A 13852-nucleotide genomic window follows, 5' to 3' on the forward strand; every position below is an offset into this window, starting at 1 on the left:
TCTTCTTCTAAAATATTTACACAGCTTCGCATATCTTGCCATAAACTACATGTGGAAACGGGTGTTAAGGTCGTAACCGTGTTGAGAGACACGGAAGACGTTGCAAAGTTTGCCTTTCCGGTGTTAAATAATATCCATTCACTTGAATTGGTCTATTTTTTATTCAATTCTTGTTGAAATATCTTCTTAACTATTTTGGCTTTAAAATTTATCTTAAAAAATATTTTAGTTTCATCATCTTAAATCTCATTTTTCCAATTCATGTTTTTGATTGTTTTCGGAATTTGTATTTTTGTGATTGTAGTTTTTAATTAATAATATTGCTAAATTATTTGTGCAGTACAATAACCATTGCTATACATTGTTTTTACCTGTATTCTATCTTTATCGAATGTATATGGATGATTAACTCATTCCAGCAGTCATTCAATTGGCCAGGCATAATAAATTGCATGCTCCTATTGCCTTCTCCCTGGTGACATAAAAATTGGCGGAAAACAATTCGATAAATCTCCGTTTTCTTCACAGTATTTTTATTTACAATTTCTACAAAAACCCGATCAACATTCTTTTGATGGTTCTTTTGTCATGTTTCTATCAGCATTGATTATTTTCTTGTAGTAAGACTGTTGTTTTTCTTGCTGTGTTTCATCATCTTGTTCAATCTCAAATGCACTACTTAGAAAATCATCTTTGTCAAAAATGTTACCAAGCATGAGATAATAGTCACTTCCGTATAATTTCATCGATTTTGAAATAACATATTATTATGATTTTTTATATTTTTTACAGTTGCCAAAAGTGTTGCAGACGCAATAAGTGAACATGTATATTGGCAAGGGAAGAACAATTTTGTGATCTAAGGGAAGTAACTACCATTCGTAAACATCTAGTCCCAAAAGTTGATAATTTCCCTGCAAGCAATGAATTGGAATTATTGTTATTTCACTGATAATGCTCCATATTTCATCGAAAAGCATGACATATATATATATGTATATATATGCTTTTAAATGAAAATTAATATAATAATTATAACCAGTTTATTTATTCCCTGTTTACCTAACGCAGAATCAAAATAAAGTGTGTGTGTGTGTGTGTATGTGTGTGTGTGTGGGTGTGTGTGCGGGTGGGGTGGGGGGGGGGGGTCCTGAATCTCCGGTTTCCCCCACCAAAACAAGACCAGACTGTCGCGCAATATCGTGCTAACGAGAATGACTTAGTATAAGTTATCGTAACTTTCTTCATAATCGTTGTTAATTATATTATGCTTAAAATAACGCAGAATCAGTAATCATACGCTGAATTCACTGAAATGCATCCAGTTCAAGCAAGTGTTCAATAAAAACAATATTGTCTACCTATAATGATACTTCTTGTTAACAGTGATTTCATAAATATTTAAAACAATATTCAGTCTCCTCATTTGTCAAATGACTGCATCTCATTTGGACCCTCTTTGTTAGGTATCCACAGATCGGGGTTGGTTATGTTTCTAGATTGTTGTCTGAAATAAATCAATAGGAACATAACCTATTATTATCGTTGCACAGTTAATAGGAAAATATGGAAATATTTCAACTTTTTTAACATACGTACATCGTTTTTAACAATACATGGAAACATCGTTGAGAAAATGTAAACAATGCGACGATAAAAAACATGTGTCAGACTTCTAGGGCCATATAAAGTCAAACATTCGGGACTATCGCTTAGTAGCGGATCAATTGTATAGTAGTAACACATTTGACGGTCAATCCAAAAGATCGCAGGTTCGATTCCACGCCACTAAATATATACTTATCGTCTTCCTAGAGGAATGTTAAATGGTGAAATGGTAGGTCATTGCGACAGTCCTTTTCACAGATGCAAGTTAAAGAACCAGGGTACATGTAACCAGAAATACATTCTGTCTGTGCACTATGTTTCAAAAACCTAATATGAATGACATTCAAATCGAAGCACTCGTCGAGTGCAAAAATAAATGAACTTACACATCACCACCATATTGTTTTATATCTAGCATAAGAGAAAGCACGAGTCTATATAAATTGTACCGAGCAATGATAGAAATATGCTGGTTAATTTAACTACATTCCTAAGAAAAAGAGGTTTAAGCAGAGCGAAATATTGGGTGCAAAGAATTACTTATATTTCAAAGAATCAGTTTTGAACAAATAACTGCATGTACTTTTATTGTTTAATAAATAGAAACACATACGCCTTTATCCGTTTTCGAATGGCCGCTGCTATACAAATGGTCCCGGCTAACGCTACCACAGCCAAAACAGCGATCCCTGCTATAATGTCTGAAGAAATAAGCATGCGACTTTTCCATTATTAACAGATCATTGATCGTTTTTTAATCACCGATAGTCAATAGTTTCACAACCTCCTGATTGATAGGCAGACAATAGACCCTTAAAATAACCATTGAAAGCAAACGTTTTCGTATTAGGATGAACATGCAGATCAAGGTTCTTATACCTAGTTTATACTAATTTATACAGTCGCGATTTGACTTAAGCTGATTCCGTTTTCTGAATACAAATCAGTATTGATGTCCATTTCGTGAGGCAATGGGAAAATACCACTGGTGGGGATCAAACCCACAACCTATCGTGTGAGAGAAGGAAACCGATACCACTAGATCAATGTCAACATGATTATTTTATTTAACATTGTATCCAAAGCTAGCATACATGATTGATGCATTCATAAACTTTGCAAGATACGTCACAGCACTGAGTGTACTTACATGGATTAGTAATAAGGGATGATTTAGGGGCCACTGTTGGCTCTGCATGAGTCTTCGAACCAGGTGAAACACCCTTGTTACTCCTGTCTTCAGTGCTTTCGTCCATAACATTTGGTGTGGTTGTTGACTCTGCTGACCAGATATCGTTTGTAGATGTTAGTGGTGGTGTCGTTGTCGCCTTTGCCGTCGGTGTTAAAGTGGAAGTGATTGTGGCTGCTGCTGTTGTCCTCGTTGTTGTTGGTGTTGTCGTTGGTTTTGTTGTTGTCGTAGGTTTTGTTGTTGGGGTTGTTGTTGATGAAGGTGTTGTTGTTGTGGTAGTTGTTGTAGTTGGTGTTGTAGTTGTTGTTGTTGTGGTGGTGGTGGTGGTAGTGGTTGTGGTGGTAGTGGAAAAATGCTGGCTTTCAAAACATTCAACTTTTATTGAAGGTCCGGTATTGGTATCTGTTTATATAGACAATCACACAATTGATAATTTATTACATCATTTTCCAAAAAATGTTTGTATTAATATGACAGCGATATTAATAAAAAATATGTATCTGGATAGTTAAAACGTACCATGCCTTCCTTGTGTGTCGTTTTGCCCATTTTGAAGTCCTGTAAATAAACATGCATATATGTGTTAAGTATGCTGAAACGGATATTTTAGTATCGAATACCTGCATTTCCTCCAATAGATTTTTTTCCTCAACACTTGATAAGTTCAAACGCTAAATTGGATATACATTAATTTAGTACGACCTACGACACGAACGTTTAGGACGACCTACAACACGAGTTCGTCTCCGAGTTACAAATGTAACTTCACTGCGATACATAGTCACAGGCATTCAGAACGGACATTCATTATTTGTATATTAACTTCTTTTGTTTAATGAGAATTGAATTACAATTACAAATTAATGAATCGTTTTACTTTAATGCTGTATGATGGCACCGGTACAGAAAAATTCTGTGACACTTTCATTCGTCCACAAACAATTGTCTCCTCTGATCAAGATAATATATATTTTCATTGTTTTTAGAAAAAGAAGCTCTCTAATTTTTTAGAACCTTTACATCTATACTATTATATACGTGGAATATTACACACCACAGTCTTTCTCGTCCGTGTGATCTGCACAAGTCGACACGTTGTCACAGCGATCCGACTCTCGGAAGCAACCATTCCCGTCCATACAGGCGTCCATGTTCTCAGAACACACGGCTAGAAAAAGGAAACAGTTTGATCAGTTATACATTTCAATTACTTTTTTTTAAGTTTGATAAACTTGAAAACCACTGTATAATGAATATTGCAAGAGAAATCATTTGAATCATTTATAACAAAGTATGCATACAAGTTTGCGTTAAGCAATTATTGTAAGGCTCGTATAATAATTTTGCCTTTATGTTTAAAAGCATGCATATATGTATATCACTTGTAAGCCAACAAGATAACTATATGGCCTAACATAACACCATGTTTTTTTAAGTGCTTAAACAAATCAACAACAGCAACAAACTGCAACAGTTGCGGACTTCTAGAGTATACAGGGTTTGTATCAAGTGACAAAATCAACTCGGAAATACCATGTGTCTTTACGGGATGCAAAACTTGCACCCGATAGGTCATTTAATGCGCTTTGGGTCTGTGTATGGCGTTTACACCCGATGGGTATTTGGATGCTCTTTGTTCTTAACTGTGTATGGAGTTTACAACCGAACGGTATTGGGATGCTCTTTGGGTCTAACTGTGTATGGAGTTTACAACCGAAGGGTATTTGGATGCTCTTTGTTCTTAACTGTGTATGGAGTTTCAATAGATGGGTATTTGGATGTTTTTTGTTCTTTAATGTGTATGGAGTTTACAAGCGAAGGGCATTGGGATGCTCTTTGTGTCTTACTGTGTATTGAGTTTACACCCGAAGGGTATCGGGATGTTTTTGTGTCTCAATGTGTATGGAGTTTGGGTTCCACTGTATACAGTCCCGACGGTTCTAGGGATGCTCTGTGGGTCCCACTGTTTACAGAGTTTGTACCGACGGTTCGAGGGATCTTTTTTGTGTCCCACTGTTTATATTTTACCTCCACCGGTCCTTTGATGCTCCTTTTGTCCCACAGTTTAAAGAGTTTGTACCCGGCGGTTCCTGGGATGCTCTGTGTTTCTAACTGTTTACAGAGTTTGTACCCGACGTTTCCTGGGATGCTCTTCGAATTCCGCTGTTTACAGATTTGTACCCAGCGGTAACTGGGGTGCACTTCGAATTCCACTGTTTACAGAGTTTTTACCCGATGCGGCCTGGGACCTATTTTGAGTACCAATAAATAAGGGGGGTGTAACAAGTGCGGCCTCAGATACTTTATGGTTGACACTGTATTAATAGTTTGTACCCCCATTGAGGCACGGACTGCTATTTGGGTTACAACTCTGAGTTTGCCGACAACGCTCGGGTCGCAGTTTATACTGCGTTTAAACCTTAGTTAGGCGCAAAGTGTACTTAGTCCTCTCAGCGTCGGATACCAAAGACTGACCCATTCCATTGCATTAATTGCGAAGCACCCATTTTGTTCTTATATAATAAATGGAGAATAACGGAATAGGTCGATCAATGGTTTCTCTTTGAAAGGACGGGTAAATAGCAGTCCGAGTCCAGTCGATTACCTGTGTTTTTACAGTCCTTTTCATCGGACTCGTCGAGGCAGTCCGGCTGTTGGTCACATCTGAACTCCTTATCAATACACGTTCCATCTCCTTCGCACTGGAACTCTTTCGCGCCGCATAGATCTGGAGCAGTCATATACATAAATATATTAATGATCTTTAATAAGTAATAGTTACTGCACCTGCAATGGGTGTATTACAGAACTGTCTAAAACCATATCAAAATTTAATTACCGTTCAATAATTAAAATTAGTGAGGCTACTGATTAGTATTAAATTAATGCAAACACGACAAAAAGAGAGAATATCGGATAAATGATATACATACAGTATCTTTCGAACTTGAGATGTGCTGTATGATATTTCGGGGCTACGATCGTTTTACGTCTGTAAACATGCCTTGAGCCCGGGACGCTTAGGTGAAACTACGGTGCTAACTGGACAACCACTACCAGTGTTATGTATTATAAGCGAAATGAGTTACCTGGCTTCATGAGTGCACAAAATTCCGCCTCAAATGGTTGGTGAAGTTTGTCCAATGTGATATTAACGATCATTTTAGCCCCAACTTTGACGGTCCTATGCTCTTTAGATGAACACTCTTCTTGTGATGTTTTGGAGCTATTGTCGCTTGGATTTTTAAATTTAAAAAGGGAACCGCACGTTCCAGAAGGGCCCGTAATACTTAGAGAATAAAACAATAGGTCTGTGAATGTAGCTGTGCAATGACAAACAGACGACCGGATGTTCATAGTTCGACGGGCCTCTGATGTGTCTATGTAGACTTCCGGTCCCTTTATCGTGCCGGCTGTGCACATTTTGATCACTGGAAGTAGTAATTTGGACGTTTGAATACCACTGTGAGGTCATACTATGAAATATAGTATACAGTACCTAGTCGGTCATTGCAAAAACTTCCCAAAAAATTATGTTTAGTTACAGTATTTTTGGTTGGAATCACTTTACAAACCGTACATGTCTGCGTCATGTAGCATGTCTTTTGGGGATCTTTTCAGTTTTTGTTTCGTTCATTTAAATGTTTTAAGTTACGGAATTATTAGGTGACCCGATATGGGATATACGGGGCGACGAAACGGGGCGAATATGGTTTTCTGCGCCCTGTATATCCCATATCGGGTCACCTTTTAACCCCGTAACGTATATATCACGTCGACAACCTGTTTAAATGTTTGATTTATTCATCGGAATATTCTGCGGAATCGAAAAGTAGACGCCGTTTTGGTACGATATAAATTTAGTGACCCAATATGTAAAAATATGGGGTCACCGCGTGACTGGCGTTGTGTTATATATATGTTGGAGGCGTGATATATAAATATATACGTCCAAGCGTTTTCCACTGAGCTGTGACAATACTGCCACCTATAGGTATGATGAGTGACAATGTATGTGCCTATATATAGACAACCTTGGATGTCAGTAACAGTTGATTTAGCTCAGTCAAATAATCAAAAAACGTTATACAGCAAACCCTACCTTTAGTCTGGTTAACATTTCCCGAACAGCCACAGTAGCCTGGCAAAATAAAGGTTACCGTTATTTAATGCGTAAAATAATATTGTGTTTTCGGAAAAATAGGCAGCGAAGAATTAATTTCTTTTTTTTTTAAATACGGTTGGTAAATTTTAAAGCATTTGTTTATCTTTCATACGCAATTTAATTTTCTAAAATACTTATACATACGAAAGTTTATGTTGCGTTTATATGCCGAAATTTACTAGCGGAGGTAAATATGCCCTACTTGGACAAATTTACCATAGGAGAAAACATGTGTACATTAACGCAAATACCCACGGGGGCAACATAGCCCAAGTTTGGCTGTGGGATAAACTTATTCCCTTGGTAATTTTATGTCTTTCAACGCAGTAATTGATTTGCCCATCGGTGTGTTTTGATTTTGGCAGGAATTTATAGTAAATAATTGACAAATATAACATAATAATGGAAGGAAATTACTATAAATAAAATTGTTATTACATGTATTTTGTCTTCTTTATCTACTCATCAAACTGTTTCTACAAGGACTGATATGTTTGAACTACCATGTTCATGTCTGATTTAGACTAGTTGTTTTCAAGTTTGGCTATTAGTTCTTTCTTTAAGGTTAATATGCTATCAACATGTAGTACTAACGTGTTCAAATATAATATGTGCATGTAATGAAAATATATCGCACTCAGCTAATGTTTAGGAAGTTACCAGGTGCAAACACATACATAAATCGAATTATGTATGAATGAAACAAACATGAACATGTTAAGTTAAAATGTTTCTTTAAAGATGACATTTTCTTCTCGCAATATACAGACTTCTATATTATTTTCCTGAAATGACCGCAAACTTGACCGCTAAATGCATTAGAGTAGTTTTAAATGCAGACATTAACAAATCACGTTAGAAATATTAGCTTTATTGTTTGTACTTTTCAACACAAACAAACAGCAACTTATTTGAAATATCCAGTGGTCATCCAATTGCCATAATAACGTGTCCAAGCTTTTCCACTCGTTGGTATATTTGGCATCGGGGGTAAATGTCCGGCATATAAACGCAACGTATTACTAGCAATGCTGTTATTAATATGCACAGTATTGTAAGAACGTTTTTCAGTCAAGTAGTTGTAAATAAATGTCTAGATACTGTAGCTCATTTTTCTGTTACACGGTCGTTACAATTGAATTGTATTTCAGAATTCGTAAACTGTTCCTTTTTGGTATTTTATAATTGTTATTTTTAAACTGTTTGAAAAGTTAATCATGGTAAAATGACCTGCAAAACGACATATGTGCTGGCAAAGACCATGCAATTAAATGTTTCTGTAGATAACACTTACCATTGTCGAAGCTTAGAAATAGCAGAAAAATATGTGCTAATTTTTCCATCACAAACTTCATCATTAATCTATCTTAAATACATTTTCAAGATTATTGTGACACAACGAAAGTGCATACTTTAAACACCACAGCGTATTTAAATCGCAATAATTTCAAGTGAACAATTAACTGCCATTATAGGAGTACTTAACCAGCAAGTCTTTCTCCTCAAACAGACGTCTGTACATATACAGGGATGCACAGGCCGGAAAAGGCGCTTCTATCTCTCCATCTTGACGTGAACAGAAAACTTCCGGCTTTCAAGAGGCGGGCTTCCCGCTTAACCACTACAGTTCACGTGGGCTACTTGCACGCATACAATAAATTTCAGTGACTTGTTTTTTTTTTTTTAAACTACTTACAATGTTAAACTATGCTTTGTTACCCCAAAATACTTTTTACAAACCTGACTCTGGGATTTAAAAAAAATATCTTTGTTTGAAACTCCGTCAATATACTTGAGTCAGGAAATTTAAAGAATGACCACAGGAGACAGTATCAGTTTAAATGGTAAAATAGGTTGTTTGTTTAAAAATTAGTTATATATCTCCGACTAATACTGCCACCAATGGGAATAACAGGCAAATTGAAACTGACCACTTTTGAGAAATAACTTGCCCCAATGATTATGCTGAAACGTATCAATCACTGGTTCTATGTTATATAATTAAGTACACAATAAGAAGGAATCCAAAACCGTGTTCACCCCTGTCATACTCGTAAAACAAAAGAAATGGGCAAACACAAACCCTTTTCTTAATATGCATGGATGTATAAACATTACGTCGAGTTTACCTTCTATATTCTCGTATGTACAGAATCATATCAAAATATCATTTTTTTCGTGACGATCCATCTCTGACTGATACTGCCGGCTCTTGTTTTTCATTATAATACTGTTTATACAAGAATTCCTAAGTACAAAGAGCTTAGTCGTGCACTTTTAATTTACAATTCAATGGATCCTGGCACACGTCATTGTGACATATGTGGTTTTTACATTGTCAAGTGCAACAATTAAGCTTCTGCTTCCTAAGTAGCTTCAACTTGACACGATTTCCTATAAGTGAGGCTTGTCAAATACCAGCCTTCTGAGATAGGGCGTGTCCAATGCCAGCCTTTCCTAATAACGAGTCAGCAATGCCAGCCTTACGAGATAGGGCGTGTCCAATGTCAGCCTTCCGTTATAAGGCGTGTCTTATAACAGACTGTCGATATAGGGCGTGTCAAATGCCAGCTTTACCTTAAAATGCGTCACAAATGCCAGCCTACCGAGAAAGGGCGTGTCCATGACTTTTCTTCAAGTATCCTTTGAGAGATTTTAAATTACTGTACTGAAATTTATTTGTAGTAGATCACACTTCTTTTTTTTAAATTTGATCAAGTTTGGGGCGTTTTTATCTGTGGGTGTTTTGAAAGGAGACGTTTCGACATGCAACCATTGTTACCTGCACAGTTCAAAATTTTATTTAGGTTAACCGATCCTAGAAGTTTGGATGAAATGGACCGTAGGCCCGTGCGAGCTGACATTGGCGTTATGCAACAACGTTGAAAGTTCGTATGCTAAACAATAATGGACAGATAGAAATAAGCCAATATTCGAAGTTCTACTTGTGTCATACTCATATTGTTTCACTGTTCTTAGGCCAAAAAAACGTTCTTTGTTTTTATTACTTGATAAGTTAAACATATCCACACATAGGATAAGTAGGAAGGCATTTCTCTTTTCTATTTTTGTTGTTCAGAAACAGGATTCTATACCAAACCGACCTTTATCCGGGTAAATCACTGTTGTAGAGATCTTTAGATTTAAAATGGTTAAATCGTAATCATGATGTTCACTCAAAAAAGCATTTTTTTTTAGAAAATTACGAAAATAAATCCAAAATATGGCAAAAAATATGGTCGGTCGAGTTTGTGGAAACAACAGATTTTTGTTTACGCCTTATCAAGTTTGAAACTAAGTATTCTTTGATCAGTCGTTACAACTCTGCCATCTACGGCAAGCTTCGAGATAGACCAATTCCTGTTGGATACTGGCCAAGGTGTTCCGATTGTTCTTTGATAAGATGAAAATAAATAATTGTTCTGCGTGATTAGCATTTATTGATTGTATATATGTAGTTTCGGGGCACTCAAGTACGGAAATATACAGGACATACGTTTCATAGTAAACAAATATAGCAGACACACATTAACTCATAAAGTATGCTGTGAAATCATAAATATACTCCTCGGCATGAACGTTTCCGTTGGTTCATAAATCTGTTTATTTCCTTTTTCTTTTTCAAAGAAAGAAATGAAACTGATTCGTTTTAAAGAAATTTTGCAAAACTGCGTTAATAAATCGTCGACAATATGAGCACGAGCCGAGTGCGCGCCATTGTGCACTTAATACGCCACTCGCCGCAGCGTGACTATATGCCAATTAGCGCAGATGTCAATGATTGCTTTTAGGCAAATAAAGCGTTATAAAATTTCCACAATGCCAAAACATGAATCTAAGACATAGCAAACCGTTTTCTCAATAGCTGACTAGTTTACATGTTTGTTCACAATATAATATAGGACAAGTTAGATATTCTGGTTTAAATTTATTAACATCTGACTTCAAAGCAACAAAATGGCCGCACGACACACGTGCAACAAATAAAGCTAAAATACACATAAAACAAACATATTTGCAAAATCATTAAAAAATCTTTTCATTTTAGAATCAGCAATATTACTGAATTAAAATATAAGTTAATTTCGATTCAGTCACAAGCGCCTCCGTGGCCTAGTGGTTAATTCGTCCGTCTACGGAGCGGGAGGTCGGCTGTTCTAATATGATACGTATGGTAATGTATTCATAATGGTTGGTTTTCGATGGTCGACTTAAATCAATGAAATGTTTGTAAATATACAATACATATATTGTAAAAATATAATCAAGTCGGTCACATTTTTCTACAACATCCATTAAAAGATGCATGGGAAACAAATGAGTAAAGATTAAAGCATTTGGTGTGTAAGTTCATTTTGGTGTATGTTGCACACTTTAACACAATGAAAAAAATTCTAACTACCATACAACCTGCAGGTTAACTGCAGTATTTGCACAAAAAACAACAGGATATAACACTTAATTGACAATGTGATTTTACACCAACAACAATATATGTATATAAATACAAGTGCACTATTATTTAAAGACATTTTTCTTCTGAATGTAAGGATGTTTTGACAAAGGAAAAACCAATATTTGACAATGACAAAATATTTTATGCACATTTGGTGTCATTCGCATATTATAACGTTCGCCTAGCTCTTTGTATACAGAAAAAATCATTTCATTCATAAAACGTTCATATTACATAACCAACAAGGAGTTATGAAGTATATTTCAATATTTATAACATTTGACGGATTAATGCGCACACGGGCGTATCAACCAAAGCGCTGTTAGAACTGCAGTGATCAACGACCTGATTTACATTACCAATCTGCTCTTATAGCTACGGGATTCGTTATGCATGAGTAGCTTGCTTAAAGTAGCGCTGTAATGAATATTCATTATATGTTGTGCGCTTAATATAGCGCGAATAAGCTGCTTGTTTGCGTAATTACGCAATTGAAATAAAAGAAAATGCTTTTTTTTTATTATCGACGAGTTACAAAACTCATTATAAAAAACAGAATACCCAAATAGTTTTAAAATGAACGCGTACTGAATCAAAATGTATACATGGTATATGTTGACATTTTGGCCACGGCCGACGATCTAGATACTATCGGTTTAAAATGGAAACTTGGTAATCGGATTCAGACAGGTTCATTCCCCGGAAAACTCGGTAAAACCCAGAAAAATAGGATCGTATTGAAGATGCAATGAAGCATTTTGCGTAAGAAGCAAACCAAAATATCTTATTACAATAAATGAAATTATAATATTTCATTTTATCCGATAATCTGTTTTTGGTGATTGTTATTTATTCATTCATATAGTTTCTATATTTAATATAGCCTTAAATTGGCCCTTACATGATAATTGTTATTAAGATTGTTAGTATGAATTTACATAGATTGTTAGTATAACTTTTCATAGAATAAATGATTATGCCACTATGTCGCATCAAACCATTTATTTGTGAAAGAACAAACTAACAACCTTTAACCATTACTCAATGCATATAATACACATTTTTTTTTCAATTAAAACTTAAAACTAAAACGCTTCAAGCGTTGAAGGTTTTCTGCTACTATTGTTGAGTATAGTCATGTAATGCCGAGATTTCTCAGTTTGTCTCAGTAATTTCAGCCCAGAGTTTTAAGCATGTTGCATATACATATATAAATGATTGATATAAATATGTCCATTTAAACCACGAGTGCATAGGATTAGGATTAATGCAATTATTAGATAAATTAATTTATACAGGGAATAATTAGTATGTGGAAAATATCGATCCAGATGAATTTTGTGTGAGAATCCTGTCATTGTAGAAATAGCCTTTTCATTGTCATTGCCTTCCACAGAGCAAATGTGTTAAAGGACCAAAACATAAAATGTTTTTAAAAAGTTTTCTTTATTTGGGTGTGAGGTTCAACATTTAGCAAGCATAATAAATATATCCGTTGCAACATGTGTAGCTGTGATTAGGAGTTGAGCAAATTGTAAGTACTGGAAGATTTTAACAGATTTCTAATCAAAAATCATTTACATTCTTCCGGAAATGTCTTTATACAAAATAATTATGTTTTTGTACCAAAATAGTCAGTACTACCCAATTAACAATGTTTTCAGGTTTTATGGTGATTGCAGCTATTTCAAGAAAGATCATTGCATTTTTGTAACCAGAAAATCCACTATTTTTCATTATTTTATTGAATATCTTCACCAAGAACTAATTAGAAATTGTTGATGAGGTAGTCTTCGGCATTTTAACACAAAAACATAATGATAGTGTTGACTTTTCCGAAAAAAATTCAAATGCTTTTCGGTAAAAAATCTGATAAAATCTTCTTTTGCAAAATTTGATCAACTCCTTAGTACCCAAAACACGTCACAAATGATGTTTGAAATGTAGAGTAGATTTTACTAAAATACCCAAATGCTTTATCTGTGCCAGTGCATTGTTTATAAAATCAAAGTTCCAGATAAGATTTTGAATGCAAATGACCTTTTCTTCATACTTTTGTCATTATTTGGGTATTCTACATATTAAATAAGTATTTCAAGTGACTGATACTATGAAAGTATTTCCGAATGAGTTCATGATCATGCATAAACAATGTTTAGATGTTTATGTTCATTTGATTTACAATTGCATGACTATACTCACAAAACGTAGCAGACCCAAAAACGATCTGCATGGAATGCCTCGTGTGTCCTTCCGCTTCAAAGAAAATGAACATTCATGGAAACATATGCACTCAATCCTTTAATAATAGTACATAAGTTCGTGAATGTGAGCATATGTATGTTGTTGTTTTGAAATGCTATTCACGAGAGTGTTTTGACAACATCATCCAATACAATATATATTCATTTAATCACTCATCCCATCCCCTTCC

General features: G+C 35.2%; 1 protein-coding gene across 1 annotated transcript; it reads right to left on the reverse strand.

Annotated features, from left to right (window-relative positions):
• Positions 1–512: 512 nt before the first annotated feature.
• LOC128237360 (integumentary mucin C.1-like) lies at positions 513–8470 on the reverse strand. The gene is made up of 9 exons (XM_052952809.1): positions 8257–8470; positions 6900–6938; positions 5887–6228; positions 5403–5525; positions 3852–3965; positions 3317–3355; positions 2759–3199; positions 2222–2309; positions 513–1507 (listed from the first exon to the last, which is right to left on the reverse strand). The coding sequence occupies exons 1-9, from the start codon at positions 8318–8320 to the stop codon at positions 1423–1425; spliced, it is 1335 nt and encodes a 444-aa protein (XP_052808769.1). The 5' UTR covers positions 8321–8470; the 3' UTR covers positions 513–1422.
• Positions 8471–13852: the final 5382 nt, after the last annotated feature.

This window comes from Mya arenaria, chromosome 6 (genome assembly GCF_026914265.1).
Source record: "Mya arenaria isolate MELC-2E11 chromosome 6, ASM2691426v1".
NCBI lineage: Eukaryota > Metazoa > Mollusca > Bivalvia > Myida > Myidae > Mya > Mya arenaria.